This window comes from Octopus sinensis, linkage group LG5 (genome assembly GCF_006345805.1).
Source record: "Octopus sinensis linkage group LG5, ASM634580v1, whole genome shotgun sequence".
NCBI classification, from domain to species: Eukaryota; Metazoa; Mollusca; class Cephalopoda; order Octopoda; family Octopodidae; genus Octopus; species Octopus sinensis.
Genome location: NC_043001.1, coordinates 30,917,651 through 30,942,153, shown reverse-complemented (window position 1 = coordinate 30,942,153; position 24,503 = coordinate 30,917,651). Strand labels below are relative to the sequence as shown.

Here is a 24,503-nt window from a genome sequence, read left to right as displayed (position 1 = left end):
GGGTAAATCAATGGACTGGCCTCTACTGCAATTATTTATTGACGGCAAGGCACAACATAAATAGATCATAATTGGGCTCGTAGACCCATGAAACACCTGGACAACTGCCCAGTGTGCCCATGCTTTGAAATGACACTGTGCTCTGGCGATTCTACTATCAATATGTTTCTTTCCTTACTTTTTTTTTTTTCAGTCAGGAAAGTAGGCAATGCTTACGACCGTCACAAAGTTACAAGGGAAGGGGGAGTTACCCTCAGATCGGAGACCTGGCCTGAATGCTTGTAACAGAATGGACACTACTAAAGATACACTGGATACTAGGTAATGGTGTTAAACCGGACGATGAGTTAAGACAACCACTCGGTACTATTTAAGAAGAGTGGTCCCGGTGCGCGCACTCGCGTACTCGCGCATCCGTGCTACCTAGTCGTGACTAGTCAATCCTTACTTTGTGTTTTTGTATTATATTTACTTTGTGTAAAAAAAAAATTGCATTCCTTCGCTTTGACCGACCAAAGCGAAAAGATCCCCCAACCACTCTAATAGGTCAGAGCAGGATTTGAACTCGGAACATAAAGAACTGACACAAATACCACAACGTATCTCGCTCGACCTAACAGCTCTGCCAACTCACCACCCTGCTTTGGTGGTACATATGTTTTACACATATTACACTATTTTTTCTTTTGTTTTGGTGCCCGGGTCAGCCCCTCAGACGCTTTCGGAAATTCCCGATGTGAATTTTCCGAGGCCTCTCCCCCACTCCCCTTTCGCGTGCGCGCATTTTTTTTTCATATTCGTTTAGAGGAAGTTGTTTAACACATATTACACAATTTGTTTGGCAATCTTTCGTCTCTAGTAGACCATTCCGTCGATTTCCGTAAAAATTTTTTTTTTACATATGGGCTTGCGGGAACTTTTGAAGTAATGAGAGCGAAAGAGACTAAGAGAAAGCGATTTTATGACGAGGGAATTTCTTTTGAAGTTACCGTGCATGGCAAGCATTGATGTACATGTGTATGCGTGTGTGTGTGTGTGTTTGATGGGGTGTGGAAGACAGACAGTATGTTGTGTAAGTGAAGTGCTTCTGTTAGTGTGTGTGAAGAGACAGAGTAATGTGTGAAAGAAAGAGATAACTGAAATTTTTTACTCGGTGTATGTGTATATGTATGTATATTACTTCAAAAGTTCCCGCAAGCCCATATGTAAAAAAAAAATTTTTTTTACGGAAAGGTCTACTAGAGACGAAAGATCGCCTTTTTTTTTTTTTTGTTCTTTTGACCGGGTTTAGTTTAACCGGTACATTTTTATCAACTTCGAAGGATGAATGGACACAGTTGATAACAGCGAGATTTGAACACGGAACACTGAGAATCGGCTCAAATACTACGAAGCTTAGCTTTCTATCTGACGTTCTAACCACACTGCCAAATTTGCTGCCGTACTCTGTACGAAAGGGAATTTTTGATTGGTCTAAATCACCAAACGTCTATTTCACACAGGTATTACATGGATATTGGATATTTACTGAAAGATTGAACATAACTTGGTGCAACCTTCTTATGCATCGGCAAACTTATACGATATGTTTGGACATGCTCGTACTTAGATCTGCAGGTCGGTGCTTGAATAAGTGTTTATTATTTGTATGTGTGTGTAATATTTTTCAGTTGGCGTTACTAGTCAGTCAAACTTAATGCCCTGATAACAACAACAATAGAAAATTATACATTTTGTTATTATATTATTTACCTTCTTTACATTTAATAACTCCTACTTTTTTTTTTATTTCGCTTTTTTTCACTTTACAACTATATTCTTTATTTAAATTAAGCATGTCATTTTATTTTTTTCTGTTTAGTTCGCCATTTGTAAGCTTAAAACTATTTCCCAACTATTTCCCGGCAAAATATTCTCAGCTTGTTCCGAGTTTCGGAATATATTTCCATGCATCCTTGTATGCTAATAAACTTTGTGTTGCTAGAATTCCTCTAAATAAGCTATTTACTCCGAATAAAACAGTACTTGTTGCAATGTCATTGTTTTATCTCCATTTTATTGGTCATTTGACGTAAAATATACTAGAACCGTAAGATTGCCATAATGCTGTTGGCATTTTTGATGGATATATATTTATCGATTAAAACAATTTTTGTTTATAAAGAAGAATAAGGTATATACCCCTCTCACTCTCTGGCATTGAGTACTTGCTTTTGTTCTTGTTTATTCGTTTATCAGAACAATATTGGTATGGTCTTGAGGAATGGTGGGGTGGCGGAAATTACCGTGCGAAAGCAAACTAGCAACCAGCTGAGAGAAGTATCTTGCACTACAGAGGAATTTGGACTTGTGTGCACGATAAATTTATGTTCAAAATATATACAGAGGGATACGTTTTTGTAATTTTGATAATTTATAAAATACTATATATATATATATATATATTTAGACACATAGAATTTAGGACAGTTCTTTCCACTTTTGTCACTTTGTATTTAGTTTGGCGGGTTAGTAAAGAATTTTTTTTCCATTTTTTTCTGGAATCGTACAAGTTACTACTTTCTTAAAGGTTTAAAATATTTTGTACTGTTAATTTTTGTTGTCGTTTCTACGTACACCTACAACTATGTATATATTAACAGGCATATATATTTATAAATACATATGCAAGCATATACACACCGGTAGGTGTGTGTATATCTACATAAACGCACGTGTATCATTTTTGTGTATGTATTTAGAAATGTCATTTTATTTCTGCTTGCTGGCATAGATTCGACAGGTTGTCTTTTTTTATTAAGAGCAATTGCGCTTACAGATTTGGCTTCTACGGAGGATCACCCTATCGTCATCCATTTAACAAAGTATACTGAGTGCATTTTCTCATACGTTAACACTAGAGTTGTTTAATAGTTCTCTGCAAGTCAGGACCGAAAGGACCTTACAACCCTGTGCATTCTCAGTTTATTGCCAACCTGTGTAAGTGGGTGCTTTTTTTTTCCTCATGGCAAAAACACTAGCACTTGTCTCACACATTTATCACTGTAGAGGAAGCATAGTGGAGTCCTTCTTGGTATTAACACAGGATTTGAGTACTTCGTTCTCAATAATTGTAGAGAGTACTTACTGACCTAAAATGTGTGGACTGACGAGGAGGATAGGAAACATAGGCAGCAGAAACGACTGTTAGCAATGTTAGGTTTTGTATTAAAAAATAACTGATGGTAGTCAATTTGTTGGTCAAAAGTTTTCTCCATTTTCTGCTCATATATATATATATATATATATATATATTATATATATATATATATACTTAGAAGGTTGTTTGTTATTGCCAGTCAGAGAGTAATCATCAGCTTTGCACATACAAAGTGCTTAACTGTATAGTAGCTTGTCAGACTTATTGGCTGGAGATACATAACCTCTCTACAACTGGTGGAAGGAATGGCAAGGTTCATCCAATTAAACAGTTCAGAGTTTTGTAGGTGTGAAACCAATGGTCAATCTCTGACCAGCCATAACAAACAACCGAAGTATTACAGTTCTAGCTTCTTTTTGGATACATGAGCTACTGACTGTTTTATATATACTGGAAGAACGGCTGCCCTCCAGACGGTTTTCTGCTAACCCCGTGATAGTATTTTCACATTTGATTCCCAATTCTAATAATTTTTATAGTTTACATCTAATTATTTCTTTGTGTAATAGTGCTCACTTGCTTAGTAAATATTGCTTTCATTGCCAGTGCTGCCTGACGGTCCCATGCCGGTGGTACATAAAAAGCACCATTCAAGCGTGGTCGATGCCAGTGGCATGTAAAAAGCACCCATCACACTCTCAGAATGATTGGTGTTAGGAAGGACATTCGGCTGTAGAAACTTTGCCATATCGGATTGGAGCCTGGTACAGCCTTCTGGCTTGCCAGCCCTCAGTCAAACCGTCCAACCCATGCCAGCACGGAAAGTGGACGTTAAATGATGATGATGATGAGTTATAATCTCTCTTTTTAAACAAACATCATGGTAGTCCAACAACAGAGGGAGAAGCAGTTTGTCAAGTTTTACCTTCCCCTCAAAGCAACACAGAGATTTCAATTCAGCAGCCTCTCTGTAAGCTTTGCAGTGTGTGTGAGAGAGAGAGAAGGGGAGAGTGAACATTGCAAACAATGAATGAAATAACATCCAGAAAAATGGATACTGTTTTAACAAAGTTTTCTACAAATTCCGCTTAGATGTTATGGCTTCAGAGTATATAAGGATTTATGGGAACAAATTTTTCCAATGGAGTGGAGAGAGGAGTTTCACATGATCTGACTTTTTTTCCCTCCTAACTTTCAGGAAAATGGGTATCTTTCAATGAAAATTCATACAAATCCCTTCAAACAGCATAGATTATGATTATAAAAAAATTTGTAAGAAAAATTTTTTCGGGAATTCCTTTTTGTCTTTTTTTTTTGTTTGTTTTTTAAGCCGCAACCTTTGAGATGATGGAGTGGGTGGGGGGCATCTTTGTATGAAAAAATTTTGAACTCTTTCTTTTTACACCCCCTCCCTCATCATCCCACTCCGGACCTATTTTGGCTTTTTTTTTCTTTTTTTTGCATTTCAAAAGCAAGGGAAAAGCATTTTTGGTAAAAAAAATTAATATTTTCAGAAGGAAAAGTGATTTAAGGGTGATTTGGCTGTTGTTTCTATCACATCCAAAGACAACCCTCCTTGTTTCTTTATCACGCTCGCAAGTATTGATGTTTTTCAATATTTTCCCCTAATAAATACATTTATATGCTATAAAAATGAATATTTGAGAAATTATGAATTTTTTGCAACCCCACTCCCTGCTCCTAATTGTTTCTGGAGAGCCTGAGAAGGTCATTGCTAGTATTTATCCACAGTGATTTTTAAAAATTACGGAGATGTACTTGCATAGCAAGTGACTTAATCTGAGATTGTGTGCCGAAACAAAAACAATTGCAGCATAGATGTTTGTAAGCCATTCAAGAATACACAAAAACTGTTAGTTTCATGGCACTACTTAAATACAGAGATCCCGATGCATCTACGTAACGATATGAAGGGGAGGGTTAGGGCTAGGGTGTCATTACATGTCCACACAGCATACATTTAAAATGTTTTGTACGTAACACCTGTATATAAGTATTACCAGTTTCATTTCAATATTAAGATTTCATTTATGTCAAAATATTTGTCAGCCTGGTCACTGACAAAACTTCACAAAAGTGATACAACACACTGTTTTGTCAGTGAGCACACACATACACACACATTCATTCATTGCCTTTCATTTGTGTGTATGTGTGTGTCACTGTTGAAGTCGCTCATGCAACTTGTTTATGTATATATTGGCTCCCTCCCCTATATCTTGCAAACAAGTTTGGCACATGATTATTACTGTCAAACATTCAGCTATGGGTCAAATAGTTTCACTGTCTTGAGTGCTAGGGATAGAACAAGGCTAAAGGAAACTAGTCTGACAGAAAAATTGGAGTGAAGCCCTTTGAGCAATTTCTGCCAAATTTCTATCAGACTCCTGCATCAAGTCTCATCTCCAACTATCTTAGCCAATATCTTGATACTGGATCTAGACAATCCAGAACAAGTAATGCATAAATTTCTCCTACTTAAACCTAGATCATGATTTTTGTCTCAAATGACAGGAGCTTCTTGGAACCACAGGCAGTAAACCTTTTCACTGTGGTAGCTGGGGTATCAGACACATTTGTAATAATGAAATAGCCCCATTTCTATAGCTTCCACACTTTTAAATGCACACAGAAGATGTATAGGTGGGAGCAGTTATGATTAGCTGGTCTTCTGCACAACTCTTCTCTTTGCTGAAGTACCATATATCTGAAGTTATGGCCTTTGTTAACTACCAATGGACAAATATATGATTTTTGAGAAGCACAAGTTTTAAGGTTGAAATACTGGAAGGTCACAAACTGAAATGCCTTTCAAAAGCTTTGTATCATTAGTTATATTCTTCCTTAAGCAGTGGTGAATGTGGCTATGAGTGAGGTGAGGTGACCCCCTTCGGTCAGACACTGACCATGGGTTTGCACCTAAAGAGTTACCATCTGAGGCACAAGTCTGGGCAAGGTTGTTTTATGGAAGACCAGCAGTCGCCCATGCATACCGGCCTCCCCTCTCCACGTCACCGATGTTGTCCAAGGGAAAGGCAAGGGCCGATACAGCTTGGCATCTGTGACATCGCAACTCGTTTCTACAGCTGAGTGAACTGGAGCAACGTGAAATAAAGTGTCTTGCTCAAGAGTATATTCTTCATATATGAAGCATATTCTTCATATAATTTTTCTAGGCATGACTGGTAAGAAGCTTGCTTCCCAACCATATGGTTCTGGATTCAGTCCTGCTGCATGGTGCCTTGGGCAAGTGTTTTCTACTATAGTTTATGAGTGAATCTGGTAGACGGAAACTGAAAGAAGCCCGTATTGTGTCTGTATTGTCCACCCACCTCACCATCACTTGACAACTGATGTTGGTGTGTTTGTCCCCCATAACTTAGCAGTTCAGCAAAAGGGGCTGATAGAATAATTGCTAGGCTTACAATGAATAAGTCTTGGGTTCTATTTGTTCAACTAAAGGCTGTGCTCCAGCATGGCTGCAGTCAAATGACTGAAACAAGTAAAAGAATTAAAAAATGGTTAAATGTTTTCACTGCATTTTTTTCCTATGGTGTGAAAGCATGTTTCCAATGACTGTGAGATCTAGGTCCTTGGCCCACTAACTGTTTAGTTATAAATTCAAACTACACCACATGCAGAGATGTATGTATGTACATGTGTAAACACACACTTTTATATATATGTATATCATGACCATTTAATGTGTTTTCCATGCTGGCATGGATTGTTGGATGGTTTGACAGAAGTTGGTGAGCTAAAGAATTACACCTAGCTGTCTGATATATATATTGTCATGTCTAAGAGCCTATTGGTCAAAAATATCAGTATGTTAAAATCGATGTCACTTTCTTCATAAAGAAAATTATTTGCTTTGATAATAACTTACATATATTTTAATGACTAACTTCAAAGTTTCACTGGCTGGCTTATTTGTTTTTAAGCATTTAAAAACTCTTAAATGTGTGTGTGTGTGTGTGTGTGTGTGTGTATGCATTTGCACAAATACACACGTGTAGAAGTCATCATTTAACATCAATTACCCAATCTGACAGGATCCAATGGACTCAAGGACTGCATCATACTCCAGTGTCGGCTTTGGTCTGGCTTCCCTTGCTAATGCCAGCAACTTTAGACCATCTGTGGGGTGCTTTTTTTCATACTATCAATACAGAGAGGTTGCTTTGCATCTTGCAAGAGTGCAAGCCTTAAGGGGAGGGGACTATATGCTGAGAGAAGTAAATGGCTAGAACAGAACAGGTTTCTTACCATAGAGAAGATACATGATTTCTCACCTTTTAGAAGTGGGGGGAGGGTAAAGGTGTAAGGTGATGTTACTTAACTGTGAAGTTATGTAATGTGCTTTGCAGCCCTGTGGTCCTGAGTGCGATACCTTTGCAAGTACCTTGGATAAGTGTCTTGTACTGTAACAGCTGATTGACTAATGGCATGGGTGTGGAAATAGTTGAATGGCAACTGTACAGAAGCCTGTCATGTATATGTATGTCTGTGATTGTTTAGTGGAGTAAACAGGTGTTGAGTTGTATCCATTTTTGTCAGCAAGAAAACTAAATACTCTTCGGACTAGAATAAGTATTTGTAGCAGCTCTGTGTTTGATATTGGCTTACATGCAAATATACATTTCTCCATTTCAAAGTTGGCTCAGTCGACTTTGTGTGGTTGCACCTTTTGTGTCGCTCTCTCTGATTGGTTAGAATGGAACGTTTCCTTCTGCTTCTGGTTTGGCGTTTGTATAAAGCATGACAGTCACCATTTCTCACTGGAGAGTTTTCCTTCCTTCACTGTAGAACTCTCTCAGCACGTATTTCTTTCATTCATGTCAACGCTGGCTGCTCAGCAAGTTCTTTTGATGATCCAGTGGACTGAACAATGTGGACCTCTTGGAGGTATTCTCACACACACAACTAGCGCTGCCATCGCCTCCATGTTCTTTCGTTTTGGACCAACCAACCATCCATACAGGAAGAAGATTTAATTTAGCCAAGCGTCACACACTCAACTACCAGACACACTTACAGATTACTAAAAGTGGTGACCATTGGATTAAATATTCAAGAAAATATGATTAATGAAATCCTTAAAAGGTGGTGCTCCAGCATGACTGAAACCAGTTAACCTTCTAGCATTTAAACAGGCCATATTTGACCTAAATATTTTACTTGTTTTATGTTCAAACTGACTATATCCATCCTCTTACACCTACCCTACAATGTTATTCTGAAAATAAACAATCAGAGCAACAAACTGACTTCCATGCCGGTGGCACATAAAAAGCACCATCCAAGCGTGATTGTTACCTGCGTCCCCTTACTGGCACTTGTGCATGTGGCACGTGAATAAAACATTCAAGTGAGGTTGTTGCCAGTGCTACTGGACTGGCTCCTGTGCAGGTGACTCATAAAAAGCACCATTTGAGCATGGCCTGACTGGCTCTCGTGCCAGTGACACGTAAAAGCATCCACTACACTCTCGGAGTGGTTGGCGTTAGCAAGGGCATCCAGCTGTAGAAATTCTGCCAGATCAGATTAGAGCCTGGTGCAGCTATCTGGTTCGCCAGACCTCAATGAAATCGTCGAACCCATGCTAGCATGGAAAGCAGACGTTAAACGATGATGATGATGACATCATTAAAATCCCAAAGCCACATGATAATGCTGGATTAATTGAAAACAATACAAATAAATAAGCATTACATTGACAGAGTAATCTGAATGCTAAAGGGCTAAAGTTGATACTCTAGCATGACTAAAACCAGTATATATAGATAGATGGATAGATATACATAGCACAGGGATGACCATGTGGTTAAAAATTTGCTTTGATGCCCCACTTTGTTTAACACTTTCATTATTGTATTTCTGTTGAGATGCTCTGCATTTCTTTCAATTACTTTAAATATAACAAAGAATTTAGTAAAATAACTTAGTTGTCATTCAGCTAGTATTAGGAACATAAATTGTAACTAAGTTCTAGTGGAAGAGTTTAATTCAACACTTATGAAAACAAGACATTTGTACTCAGAGCCAGAGCCGGGTTGAAACGAAAGGGTTAAAATTCATTCCCATTGAGTGGGCATTATCAGCTGATGTCTTCTACTATAGTTTAGGGCAGACTAATCCCTTGTGAATAAAATTTTCTAGATGGAAACTAGAAGCAGCACATGCATGCTTGTATGTGTGGGTGAGTGTTTACTATGTCTTGACATGTGTCAATTGAAAACAACAGTCACTGTTACACAAATAATGTTGTTTGTCCACAATCCTTCATGAAATTGTGTCTGGATGTTAAGCTGTACATTGAAGGATGAGATGGAATATTACTTTAATTGAAAACAAGTGTGAGCTGGCAACAGAAAATGCATCTGGCCATAGAAAAATCTGTCTCAATACCTTTTTGCTTGACCCATGCAAATATGGAAAATGGACATTTAAACAATGATATGTATACTCATCCATTGTATCCCATAAACTATGAGATGAAATCCAACTCCTAATCTATTTGATACACAACACTTATACTATATTATTCATAAGACTTGGAAATGAAATGTCTTGAATTGTGTATTATGTTACTGATATTTTTTTAATGTTAGAATCCATAATCACTTGGACAATCATTGTATGTCACTCACTGGGTGTGTGGCTTGATGTCATACCATATGTACTATCCTCTGGTATGAAAATAAGGATATATAACAGTATACTAAGGTTTGCTAAAGAATTACTAATGGAGTCATACTGTAGTACACTGATATTGACATGTTAACCACCATGGTCTGGTACTAGAACTCACCAGTGATACCACATATTTCATGTGATCCTGTTCAATTGCAAGGAAATGTAATTTTTTTTTCATTTTCACAATATCCCATAATTATCTAAATATCTTTGAAACCATGTCAAAGATACAGGATGAAATATTTTCTCAGATTATAAAAATGTACTGCCAGCGGCACATATGGTAGTTGTGTGCAGTGGGCAATGACCCACCAGTGGCACATTTGGCAGTTAAAATGTCATTCCTTTATTAAAATTAAAGTATTTACTTTAAATTTTCTTTCCTGATTGCTTCAGTACTGTCTGTTGACTTTTACAACTGCACGTAAAGCTAAGAATCAAATACTTTAGAAAAATATCATTTCAAAAGAAATTCTATATTTAATGATTTTCTGTAAACTTCCAACAATTTTATAGTTTTCAAAGTAATTGGAATTTCCATGGGTACTGCTAGTAACAGAAAGAGTTTAAGCTCAATTGATTTGGCAGAGAATAAGCTTAGATGAGATGCAATTCCAGTTTTTATTAGGTTGGATTATTGCTGATGTTTGTTTCATAGTGGAATAACTGTAAGAGAAGTTTTTAGCTTAGTGTAAGCCTCTGTTCCTAGCATTTGTTGATCTGGAGAATGCCTTTGAAAAAGTATCAAAATCTCTAGTTTGGGTGTTCTTTGAGAAAACTAGAAGTAGATGGATACTTTAATATAGCATCGCAAGCCACATACAAAAGTGCAATTATTCATCAAGGTTTAATCATCAGTCCCCTTTTACAGTTCTCCAAGATATACCACCTAGGGAAATTTTAATATGCTGACAACCTAGTTAACCCTTTAGTGTTTAAACTGGCCAAATCCAGCCCAATATATTCTACATGTTTTATATTCAAACTGGCGATATCTAACCTCTCACACCTAACCTACAATGCCATTCTAAAAATAAACAATCACATCATTGAAACCTCAAAGCTGTAAGATAATCCAGGATTAATCCGAAACAATTTGAGTGAAAAAGTATTACATTTAACAGAGTAATCTGAACACTAAAGGGTTAAAGCAGAGTTTATGGAAAACTTAGTTAGACATGAAAACAACACTTAGAATTGAAGGTACTGGTGCTCCTTGGAAGAAAGCTTTTGTTACCAAGGTGATCTAATCACTTGAGGAGCAGGGTACCCATAACCAGAATAAGAACAGGATTTAAATCCTCTAGCATTCACATTATTTTGTCAAATGTAATGTTTATTTATTCATATTGATTTGAATTAATCATGCATTATCTTGTTGCTTAGCGATTTCAATGACATCATCATCATCATTTAACGAACAGTTTCCTTGATGACCTGGGCTTGATGGTTTGACAGGAGCTGATCAGCTGAAAAGCTGTTCAAGCTCCATGTCTGTTTTAGTATAATTTCTGTGGCTGGTTGCCCATTTTAATGCCAACCATTTTACAGGGTGTAGTGGGTGCTTTTACACAGCACTGGTGCTAGTGCTTTTTATGTGGCACCACCACTTACGAACCCATAAGTTTAGGGATGCTCAGCTTGCAGGGAATGAGCCTCAATACAAGGGCAGCTACACTTTTATTTAGCTTGATGTGTCTTTTCAAGCACAGCAAACTGCCAGGGGTCTCAGCCCTCTGTTATCTCCTTAGATCCTTTCTCACCACTTTGTCCTTATTATATATTTTTTACAATGACAATCTTATGTAGGGGTGAGAGGTTTTGGACAGTTTGAATATAAAACAGGTAAAAAAATTTGGACAGGATATCATCATCATCATCGTTTAACATCCGTTCTCCATGCTAGCATGGGTTGGACAGTTCGACCGGGGATCTGGGAAGCCAGACGGCTGCACCAGGCTCCAGTCTGATCTGGCAGTGTTTCTACAGCTAGATGCCCTTCCTAATGCCAACCACTCCGTGAGTGTAGTGGGTGCTTTTTACATGATCTGGTTTAAATGCTAAAGGATTAAAAAGTTTCAAAGAGGTATTACCTTTGCTAGCAACAAGAGGAATATCTCTTCAAGCAAAGGGTAGACTACATTATTCGTGTACACAGTGTGATGGCTGGATGGAAATTAAGCAATTACGCTCTGCTGCATGTGTAATGTTATTGTGCGTGAGCAATGTGGAACAGATGAGCTGAGAGGAAAATTGGAAATAAAGGGGGGATCACGTATAGTGTACAAGAGACAATTATATTGATATGTGATAAATACGAAGTTAGGTGCATAAAGATGTTTGAGGAAAACTGAAAGAGGAAACCTTCAAAAGACCTAAATGATGAGCGCTCATCCCAGGATGTTGTACCTCAAAATGGTGTCAAAGTAATGCAACATATGATTAGATGCTGTGTAAGAAAGGACCCATCCAACCCATAGAAGCACGATGAAGCTGATCTAAATGTTGGTTGTATGATTATCTCATTTTGTAACCACACGGTTTCAGGTGCACAGCACTTTGGGCTAGTGTTTTCTATAATAGCCCCAAAATGACGAATTCCTTGTATGTGAATTTGGTAACAGAATCTGTGTAGAAGTCCATCAAATACATGAATGTGTGTTTGTACCCACCACCACCACTAATTAACCATTGTTGGTTTGTTTACTTACATTCCAATAACTTAGCAGTTAAAAAAAAAAGTACCAAACTTGAAAAGTATTCGGATCAATTAATTCAGCTAAAATCATTTAAGGTGATGCTTAGCATGGCTGCAGTCCAATGACTAAAGCAAGTAAAAGATACAGATACATATATTCTTATGAAGTTCACTACTTCTTACTTTATGGTTTGTTTTGTTGTTTAACCCCAGGTCATCTCTATTCAAGTATACCTATGATCATCCTTTTAGCCATGACTTTTTTCTTTAGATTGGGGTGAGACTACATTATCCAAAGTACCCTTCTCTTTTTATTTTCTTTTTAAAGTCTTATGTGATTGAATGAAATTTGGTTATTTATCGCAAGTAACCAACTAGAAGCTCCCTGTGATCATTTTATTTGATCCCTGCCCACCCATTCCATCATGCATTGGCACCTTAATTATTGGTAAGCACATAAATTTTTTTTATGATATTAAAAACATCTAAAGAATATATATATAAAAATAATTACTACTACTTACCTTCACATTGTATTTTGACTTGGTTCTAAGTAGAGGTACTTTTCTTCCATTTGTTTTATTTTGCCCAACACCTTCTGTGCAATGTTGCTAATCTATAACAGTCAACATGTCCAAGTGATATCTTCTGGTCTTCCATTCATGTGTTCTACCTTTTCACAGCCTCGTGTAATAGTGCTCTAACTGAAAGTATTCATTGATTTACAAGTAATGTTTAGATGTATCAGTTGCCAGGGTGACATAAGTGGGAAGACATTCTCTCTCGCTCTCTCTCTTTCTCCCTTCCTTCACTTCCTCCCTCTTTCTTGCTCTCTCGTTCATTTCTTTTTCTCTTCTTTCTCTCTCTCTCTCTGTCCTCTGTGACCTGAGCTGTCTGTCTCTTTTAGTCTGTCATTTTCTCTCTCTCTTCTCCTTCTCTCTCCCCTCTCCCCTTCTCTTCTCCCCCTCTCTCTTCTTCCCTCTTCTCTTCTTCCCCTTCTCTCTCTTTTCTCCCTCTTCTTTCTCCTCAGTCCCCCCTCTCTCTCTCCTCCATCTCCCCTGTCCTCTCTTTCTCTTCTTCCCCCTCTCTTCTCTCTTTCCCTTCCCCTCTCTTCCCTCTCTCATCCCTTTTCTCTTCTCCCCCCTCTTCTTCCCTCTTTCTCCCCCTCTCTTCACCTTCCTCTCTTCACCTTCCTCTCTTCACCTTCCTCTCTCTCTTCACCATCCTCTCTCTCTTCACCTTCCTCTTTCTCTTCACCTTCCTCTCTCTCTCTTCACCTTCCTCTCTCTCTCTTCACCTTCCTCTCTCTCTCTCTTCACCTTCCTCTCTCTCTCTCTTCACCTTCCTCTCTCTCTCTCTTCACCGTCCTCTCTCTCTCTCTTCACCTTCCTCTCTCTCTCTCTTCACCTCCTCTCTCTCTCTCTTCCCCTCTCTCTCTCTCTCTTCACCTTCCTCTCTCTCTCTCTTCACCTTCCTCTCTCTCTCTCTTCACCTTCCTCTCTCTCTCTCTCTTCACCTTCCTCTCTCTCTCTTCACCTTCTTCTCTCTCTCTTCACCTTCTTCTCTCTCTCTTCACCTTCTCTCTCTCTCTCTTCACCTTCCTCTCTCTCTCCTCCACCTCCTCTCTCTCTCCTCCACCATCCTCTCTCTCTCCACCCTCCTCTCTCTCTCCACCATCTCTCTCTCTCTCCACCATCCTCTCTCTCTCTCTCTCCACCATCCTCTCTCTCTCCACCTCCTCTCTCTCTCTCTCTCCTCTCCTTCCTCTCTCTCTCTCTCTCCTACCTCCTCTCTCTCTCTCTCTCTACCTTCCTCTCTCTCTCTCTCCTCTCTCTCTCTCCTCTCTCTCTCTCTCTCTCTCTCTCCTCTCTCTCTCCTCTCTCCTCTCTCTCTCCTCTCTCTCTCCTCTCTCCCCTCTCTCTCTCTCTCTCTCCTCTCTCTCCACCTTCCTCTCTCTCTCTCTCTCTCTCTCCTCTCCTTCCTCTCTCTCCTCTCTCTCTCTCTCTACCTTTCTCTCTCTCTCCACCTTCCTCTCTCTCTCTCCACCTTCCTCTCTCTCTCTCCACCTTCCTCTCTCTCTCTCCACCTTCCTCTCTCTCTCTCTCCACCTTCCTCTCTCTCTTTTCCCCTTCTCTCTCTTCTTCTTCTCTCTCAGACTGTATTTTTGCGTTGTTTCCACCAGTTTTTCTTTGCTAAACAGACATACTTTCAGCAACATTAAGTTTTAACTTTTCCTCTACTTCAAAACTGAACTCAATTATTACTGACTATAAATGTATGATGGCAATGACATAGGTCGGCGAAGGAGATATGTTAACACAGAATATTCTCCTGACTCTTCATAATGTGGTTGTATGAGCTGCTGGTAACAGCAGCCAAATGTCCCTCTCCTTCTCCTTCCACACATCTTGTTGGGGTACTATATCTGAACTGCAAAAGATGTTATTATCATTTGTGGTATGTCTTCTTGACCAAGGCTAATTTGATGTTAAACAAGTAGGAGCACTGGGTTGTTTCTCAATTAGTCTTCCTTATTAACTAATCTTTAATTAATCATAGCTAACATGGTGATGATATTGATTACACTCATTAGTCAATACATCTGATTTAAACGAGGTGAGTTGCGATTGTCATGTTCATGCTATTGTCAAGAGTTTTAGAAATAAGACCGAAGTGACATTGCAAGCAAAAAACTCAACATAATGTGGGCTCACACCACATGCCCATTACAAATACCTGTGCTGGTTTGGGCATGTGATGCATGTGATGCATGTGAATGGCGCTTAAGGTGGTTCAGTCATGCGGCCCCGTGTCCAGAGGGTGAGCTGATTTGCGATGTCCTCCTCCTACCTCCATTTCCCAACTGGCGCAAACACACGGGCGGGCAACGACGACAAAGGAGGACCTCTCCAAACTCTCAGGTCCGCAGATGGAACCGCGAATGGCTCACTATCTCCAGTGACCTCGCACAGGCCCGTCAAGCATGGGCCGCCATGGTTCGTGATGCCGTCAGGACCAGAGAAAAAGTCGGACAGCTGCATAAAGAAGTGCTGAGCTCTAATTGTGGAGGGTATCTGTGGAAGGAGTGGACCCAGGAAGACATGGGATGAAGTGATGAGAAAAGATCTCCGGACACTGGGCATCACTGAGCAAATGACAAGGGACTGGATGTGGCATCTTCCTCTCACACAGGCTTGTCCTTCAGGTGCTGGAGCTGTGTTAACACATCCCTGTTGGTTCTGTGTTAATGCACCCACCACACCTTGCTAAGTGGTTGGCATTAGGAAGAGCATCCAGCCATAGAAACCATGCTACAACAGACAGTGTCTGGATAACTACATGTCAAACTGTTCGGCTCATGCCAGTATGGAAAGAAAGCATTAACCCTTTCGTTACTGTATTTATTTTGAGATGCTCTGTGTTTCTTTCAATTACTTTAAATATAACAAAGAATTTAGTAAAATAGCTTAGTTATCATTCAGCTAAAGTTAGGAACATAAATTGTGACTAAGGTTTGGTGGAAGATTTTAATTTAGTTATCATTCAGCTAATGTTAGGAACATAAATTGTGACTAAGGTTTAGTGGAAGATTTTAATTCAAAACTTATGGAAATAAGAAATTTATATGATGGAGCCCGGGCCGGTTTCAGCTGGGTTGGCAACGAAAGGGTTAAACAATGATGATGATGTATAAAAAAATACGTTGTGTTTGCTTCACAAAGAAAAATTTAATAAAAAAAATGGGGTTAGCAATTGTTATAAAACTTGTATTTAATTCTTATTTCAAGAAAGACTAAATGCTTCTTTAAGCAGAAGGTCAATATTTTCTCAGTGGGAATTAAAGTGTAGCTCCTGCCTTGTGGATTAGCAGGTGAAAGGGTTTGTCAGCTCGATATCATTGGCTTGCCTTGTGTGTGTGTGTGTGTACACACACACACATATATAATGCGAAATATTTCTAAACTGTTTAAGGTATTTGATGAAGCATTTCAAGTCTTAACATGTGGCTCTGTAATCTACTCCCAGTGTCAGGGCGCAAGCAGTGTAAATTAATAGGATATCTTTCAAAATTTTGAGACTGCATGACAGCTGTACATTTGTCTGGGCTTTTCAGGTAATGTCTTGTGAAGTACAATAGGGTACAAAACACTCTTCATAAACCTAATTGTTATATTTACCTGTCAGTTGTTGGATTACCAGTGTTAGCCTTGTATAATAAGAAATAAAGAGTATATATATTTTTTTTAATGTATTAGAGGTACTGGCATGACTGTGTGGTTAAGAAGTTAGCTTTGCAATCATGGGATTTTAGGTTCAGTCCTATTGTGTGGCACTTTAGACAAGTGTTTTTAATATAGTCTCAGGCCAGTCAATGCTCTGTGAGTGTCATTTCATAGCTGGAAAATGTGAAGAAGCTTCTGTGATATATATATCTATATATGTGTGTGTGTGTGTGTGTGTGTATATATAAATATATTAAAATATACACACTCCATGTGACTTTTTTCAGCCAATCGCAGACTAACATCCAGTAGAAAACATTGACTGTCTTCAATTAAACTCTCATTCAGGCCCAATAACCAAAGACTAGCCGCAGGCTTGAAACTCAGAGTACCAATGAGTCTGCATCAAACTGTTTCATCTATACATGTAACTCCCAATAAATGTGTTGAGTGCCCTTCTTTTGTTTGTCTACTCACCTGCATGTATGTGTGTGTGTGTGTGTGTATATATATATATATATATATATGTATATAATAATAATAATATGAGGGAATATTATTCCAAACTTACAGGGAAAAATTCAATATAGAAATACTAAATCAAATTTCACAAAATATAATATATATATAAATTAGAAAAAAAACACCTTTTATCAATTCAATAATGAAAAATTAAATTATACCATTTAGAAAAATTACATATAGAAAGATTAAATATATGATAAAACAAATAACAATGATTAAGTAATGTGCAAAATAATAAATTATTATTTTGCAGTCAAATGACTGAAGCAAATATAAAAAAAAAAAAAAGAATAGGAACAGGCATAGATCTGTAGTTAAGAGGTTTGCTTCCAACTATGTGGTTTTTTGTTCAGTCCCACTGCACAGCACCTTGGGCAGATGTCTCCTATGATAACCCTGGGTAACCAAAGCAGATTTATGGAACAAAAACTTATATCTATTCTATACTTTATATATTCATGTGTGTGTGTGTATTTACATTTATGTTTGCTTCTGCAAAAGTTATAATCTAAAGCAGTGATGTCTTTGTCACTTCTGTAAATCAACCTTTCAATGGATGTCTTCCAGCTTTTATATGTCACTCTAGTTCGACCCATCCTCGAATATTGCATCCAGGCCTCAAACCCATATCTCCAGAAAGACATTCATCACCTGGAATGGGTTCAGCACTTAGCCATCCGAATGGTCACAGGCTTGTCTAAGCTTACGTATGAGGAACGTCTTCAACGATTGGCATTACATTCACTCAAACGACGAAGGATGCAGGGAGATCTCATCCTGGCTTTCAACATCTTCAACGGGAATGTAAACCTATCATTTGCAGAGTCTTCATGGGCATGATTACAAACTCTATCCCCAACACTTTTGACTCAACAGGCAGAAGGCCACATTCTCCATCCGTATCACAGCCCCATGAAATAAGCTGCCACAAGATGTCATTCAACTTCCCACCACTCCCCTGCTCAAAGAGTCTCTGGACAACTGTGGCGGCTATGTATAAAACTGTAGATACATGGCTTAAGCACATTGCATTCTTCTCCGGCCAATAAATTTGATTTGATTTGAATCATCTGCTTTGTTTTCGTAATTGTAAGCAATAAGATATCCCTTACTTGAAAAATAGGTAAGGGTTAGTGAAAGGAAGAGGATCCAACTGTAAGCCCATTCCTTTATAGCATAATTATCTAACCCATGCTAGCATGGAAAAACGGATGTAAAACTGGAGTATTATTATTATTATTTGCATTTATGGATTGCTTCAAAGTAACATATGTCTTCTATCTGCTGATACTGATCTTCTCTAATGCCATCTTCTAGTACTTTTTTTTTCTTTTTTATCTTGCTGGTGTTCAGACTCCTAAACCATTGAGCATTATGATGTGTTTGATAATAGATGAAAAAAAAATGCTTCATTGTATCAGGCATTACTCATTAATATCTGTTCAATAATGACTTTATCTTGTTATATGTGGTTACTTTTCTTTGTCTTTTTTTTTTTTTTTTTTGCTTATTACAAAATGTTTGAAGCATGTTCAGAAACATCAATTAAGTGTAAGTCTATATTCATGCACATGTACACCAAACTATATAATCTCCCTTTATCATACAGTTTCTCTTTCTCTTTCATATATATGCAGGAGTGGCTGTGTGATAAGTAGCTTGCTTACAAGCCACATGGTTCCGGGTTCAGTCCCACTCCGTGGCACCTTGCTCAAGTGGATTTGGCAGACAGAAACTGAAAGAAGCCTGTCATATGTGTGTATGTTTTTACATCACCGTAACTTAGCAGTTCAGCAAAAAGTGTCCGATTGAATAAGTACTAGGCTTACAAAGAATGTCATGGGGGTCGATCTGTTCAACTAAAAGCGGTGCTCCAGCACAGCCACAGTCAAATGACTGAAACAAATAAAAAAAAAAATGCATATAATATCTCTATCCTTTTCTTTCTTAGTTATGCCAAGGGTGTAGTCAAACAAATCAACCCCATTACTTTTTATGTCTGCTAATTATTTTCTTTTGTTGAAATAATTGGGGCAGGCCCCATGATTAAAAAATTTCTCAACTAAGTAGTTTCTGGTTCTACCTCACTGTACAATACCTTGGGTGTCTTCTACGTTAGCCCCAGCTGATCAATGCCCTATGAGTTAATGTGGTAGTCAGAAGTTGTATCGGGTCCGGTTGTGTGTGTGTGTGTGTGTGTGTGTATTTACTTTCTGCACTTTGTATGAGAAAGTGCTGATCTATAAACAGTGATGTTTAACATTTCCTCTCAACAAAATCACTACAAGTACTGTGGAATAAAAAAAAACACTTATTTAGGCAAGTGCCTTCTATAGCCTTCGGCCAACCAAAGCTTTATGAGTGGATCTGGTAGATGGAAACTGAAAGAAATCCATCATATATGTATGTGCATATATATATATATATATATATATATTATATATATATAATATATATATATATATATTATATATATATATATATGTGTGTGTGTGTGTGTGTGTGTCTTTGTGTCTGTGTTTGTCCCACCCCTACTATTGCTTGACAACTGATGTTGGTGCATTTACTTCCCCTGTAATTTAGCAGTTCAACAAAAGAAACCGATAAAATAAGTACCAGGCTTACAAAGAATAAGTCCTGGGGTCAATTTCTTCAGCTAAAAGGTGGTGCTCCAGCATGGCTGCAGTCAAATGACCGAAAGAAGTAGAATATATATACATACATACATACGCACACACACACACACACACACACTCATACATACACACACAAATACATGCATGCAACCATACTGTATGTGTCATTCTAACTAAACCTTGTCACGCTCTTATTGAAATCAATTATTTTACGTTAATTACATTTGACTGAAACATAGAGGATTTGGGGTTGTTTTTCATATTTACTAAGCAGTGCCAGGTTTATTAAGCATTAATGTCAGGACAGTTAGTTGTTTAACTACTTTAAAATGCAGTTTTCTGTTTGCAATAGAGACCACTTAGTTATGTCAACCAAACTGTAAAGTAACTGGCAAATATGTTCACTTCATATCTTTCTGTTACCAAGTTCTGTTTCATGAACAACAAAGTAAATGTAACGTTTTCTGCTGCTTCTTATCAATACTGTACCTTTATCGTTAACTATGCTACTTAAATGCATAGTTTGCTTACATTTCACCTGTGACTTTAAGCTTTAAATGAATCCCAATCTGAAATCAGATTCACGCTTACAGACTTTTCATACTACTTACAAACAATATCATCAGATGTTTGGTTTTTAAAAATCATGTATTCCAGCTCAGAGACCTTGTAAATTTACATAAAATGCACAGTTGATCTATATTCGGTGGAAAGTACCCGAGTTGTGTACATTATGTCAATACTCAGTTCAAAGCATCGAGACACCATCAAAGATGTCATTTTTTTTACAATATATCAAGAACTAATCAGCTTTACAGAGATCTTTCCAAACTTCTAAATACAGAAATCACAAATACTGGAATAAATACTAATATCAGTCACACCTTTTTTAATTTCTATACAAACATAAGCTTTGTTCACCTGCAACTGTAACACCACCTGATATGAATGCTCATCAATATCTATAAAGCTGAAATGCGAAAAAGTTGTTTGATTTCTTGGTTGTCTCATTTTGAGATGGGAATAGTTTAAGGGGTGGTAGATGGGGTTGGATTGGTGCCAAAATATATACTGGAGGGTAAAATGGGGTGAGGAGGGTTGCAAGTCACTCGGGGCTACCGTTTGGTTGCCATGGTGAGGAATATGGAAAAAATTGAGTTTTATGGGATAGACAGGTTGTGCTTTTCGTGTTGCTGCAGAGGCTAGAGGTGGGTTATCTTTAATTGTGAGTGTAAGAATTTGGTGGATTTTGGAAAGTGGGGTAAAGAAGAGGGCAATAAAAAGAACCAGGCAAAGAAGAAAGGGAAAAGGAGACAACACACACAAAACAACACCAACACCAAAACCTGAGGGAAGCACGGGGTGGGGGGTCAAAATAGCTAGCCTTCCTTAAACATTCATTTAAAACCCATCAATTGTGTATCTTAAGTTTCTGTACTAAATGTATAACTCAATTCAGAGGTCTTGTATTAAATACATTCTGTACAGTATCTAAGAAATAGATAAAAACTGGACAAAAGCAAAAAACTATTTAGAAAATGCTACTTTTGATTTCACAATAAATTACTATTCATTATATTGTAATAACTGACTTGTTAATGCAGTTTTTCATGTCACAGCTATGATGGTATATATCTACCTTTATTTTGTCTGAGATAGTTTAATATCTTTATTTTATCTCAGGAAGGTCGTTATGCCAATAAACACATACACACACTCACACACACACACACACACACACACTGGTTCGGTTTCACTTTTTTTATTCATCAGCTGGTTAAATGAAGAAATGAAATAGAACTAGTGTTTATTATTGGCATAATGACCCTCCCTAGATGCAACAAAATCCATTTCAACACACAAGTTCACATCAAGAATCTTACAAACCAAATGCAAAAACTTATGTTTACTTTCTTTTGAAATCACTTACAAGGCAAGGTTTAATTTAAAATATAAATGATTAATTTTTATTGATGCAGGGTTTTTTTTTTTCTGTGTGTATTGTAAATTTTTTTTTCCTTGTCTGTTATATTTCAGTTATGCCGCCTAGAAAACGTAATCTGTCAATCAAACATAAATGTCAGCTTCATTTTGTTGAAAGCCCCAAAGAAATTCCACATGGGTTATTAACTCCTATTCCTTGCAGTAATTTCCAAGCAGCTGCCAGATTAACAGAAATAAAAGACAGCCCTTCATGGGTAAGTTGCTTTATGTTGCATTTGCTTTACTGTAGGAGGAGCCTTAGGTTATCCTTCATTATCAGACCTAATTGATAGTTTATCTAGGAATACATTATCCAATGTATTCTTAAAGATCTCGGGGGTGTATTTTGAGGGAGATTTGGTTATGATGTTTGGTTGAGTATCTGCACAGACGTTTTCTTGGTTGATTGTCTACATAAGTTTATATGCCACAGCTGACACCAGAATCCTAACTCTTTTTGCACAGAGCCTTTTACTTTTAATCAGTATAAGATTGATTTTAAAGATATGTTAAGCCCCTTACTGTATATACTCTTTACTCTTTTACTTGTTTCAGACATTTGACTGTGGCCATGCTGGAGCACCGCCTTTAATCGAGCAACTCGACCCCGGGACTTATTCTGTGTAAGCCTAGTACTTATTCTATCGGTCTCTTTTGCCGAACCGCTAAGTGACGGGGACATAAACACACCAGCTTCGGTTGTGAAGCGATGTTGGGGGGACAAACACAAACACTCACACACATATATATATATATATACATATATACGACAGGCTCCTTTCAGTTTCCGTCTACCAAATCCACTCACAAGGCTTTGGTCGGCCCAAGGCTATAGCAGAAGACACTTGCCCAAGGTGCCACGCAGTGGGACTGAACCCGGAACCATGTGGTTGGTATGCAAGCTACATACCACACAGCCACTCCTGCGCCTATACTTATATATTCCTAAATAATTTTCATTAGTCATTAATTACTTCACACTCTACTAATGCTGGTCTTAATGTGAAATAGATGTCAAAGTATACAGTTTTATATTTAAGAGATGAGGAATTATGTACATTATTTACATTTGCCGGATATTTGTCCTCGTCTGATGTTGGCTGGAGGGTATATCAGCCGAAACATTGTGTTAACAACAAACAAAATGAGGGCAAATATCCGTCAAATGTAAATAATGTATGTTGCTTCTGTGGGCTATGTGGTAAGTAGCTTGCTTAACAACCTCATGGTTCTGGGTTTAGTCCCACTGCTTGGCATCTTGGGCAAGTGTCTTCTACTATAGCCTTGGGCCGGCCAAAGCCTTGTGGGTGGATTTGGTGGACGGAAACTCAAGGAGGCCCATCGTATATATATATATATATATATATGTGTGTGTGTGTATATGTTTGTGCTTGTCCCCCTAGCATTGCTTGACAACCGATGCTGGTGTGTTTGTGTCCTCATCACTTGACGGTTCGGCGGAAAAGACCAATAGAATAGGTACTGGGCTTACAAAGAATGGGTCCCGGGGTCTATTTGCTAGACTAAAGGCGGTGCTCCAGCATGGCCGCAGTCAAATGACTGAAACAAGTAAAAGTGTGAAAAAGAGTAAACCTTATATTTCCTTTGACTTTTTTTTACTTTCCCTTAACTCATTTTAACAATATGTTCATTTATTTATGTAGGTGTCACCCCAATTCACTGACATTAAAGACCTACCAACCAAACAACAAAGAAAAAGAAACGCTAAAGCTAATGTTGAAAATGACTGTCCCAAAGAACACAACAAGAGATATGGTTCTCTGCAGTTTTTGAAACCAAGATCTCTTCACAAACCTTTTCAAGATTGCCAGTCATTATCAAACATAGAAAACATTGTGATTAGTCCAAAGTTTACAAATTCTGAAGACTCATTGAAACCAACATGTCCTTGGAACCTCTTTCAAAATTCTCCTTTGGAACAAAAAGACTTTGGCAAAATACTAGTTCCTGATACACCTGAAAGGGAATATGGCTTATCAGTGCGGCACAAACAGTTGAGGAAAATCAAAAAATAATTGAGTTTTATATGTTGGGTCTTTTATTTATGTGTTATTTATTGCAATAAAGCATTTTATTTATTTAACCTTTCTTTATTTCATGAATATCATGATCAAAAACTTTCTTTCATTTTATTCCATGATACTTCCATTTCACTGCTTAACTCATGTTTGTTTACCTATTTCTCTGCTACACTCAGCATTATCATTATTGTTTCCCTATTTTTAAAATCCCCACCATCTGTTTCTTGAAACAAAACTGGGGGTGTTATTGGGGATGATATGGCTGTTATTCTGTCAGGTTGAACAAATATTTAAAGACTCCTTCATTGTCTCTTAGATTTATATTTCAGGCTTTAATGTGCAAGAAGTTAATGCAGATAACATTCAGTTTGATATGTTGTATATTTACTGTTGGAGAGAAAGCATTAGTAGGCAGTGGAGTTAAAGTAAGCTATGCAGTTCTGGTAGAGAAATTGAAGATAAATCATTGACTAAGTGTAAGCATAGCTGTGTGGTTAAGAAGCTCACTTTGCTACTATGTAGTATCAGATTCAGTCC

The 24,503-nt window shown here is 37.8% G+C and overlaps 2 protein-coding genes across 2 annotated transcripts in view; one reads left to right on the top strand and one right to left on the bottom strand.

Moving 5' to 3' along the window:
* LOC115212405 (uncharacterized serine-rich protein C215.13-like) overlaps window positions 1-13,290 on the bottom strand; it is a 59,960-nt gene extending 46,670 nt beyond the window's left edge. Inside the window, exon 1 of the mRNA XM_036503295.1 lies at window positions 13,082-13,290. The gene's annotated coding sequence lies outside the window, so the exon portion shown is untranslated. The remainder of the gene's footprint in view (window positions 1-13,081) is intronic.
* Window positions 596-24,028, top strand: LOC115212406. Its single transcript, XM_029781300.2, has 4 exons — window positions 596-648; window positions 1,302-1,617; window positions 21,979-22,139; window positions 23,589-24,028. The coding sequence occupies exons 2-4, from the start codon at window positions 1,563-1,565 to the stop codon at window positions 23,958-23,960; spliced, it is 588 nt and encodes a 195-aa protein (XP_029637160.1). The 5' UTR covers window positions 596-648; window positions 1,302-1,562; the 3' UTR covers window positions 23,961-24,028.
* The last annotated feature ends 475 nt before the right edge of the window (window positions 24,029-24,503 follow it).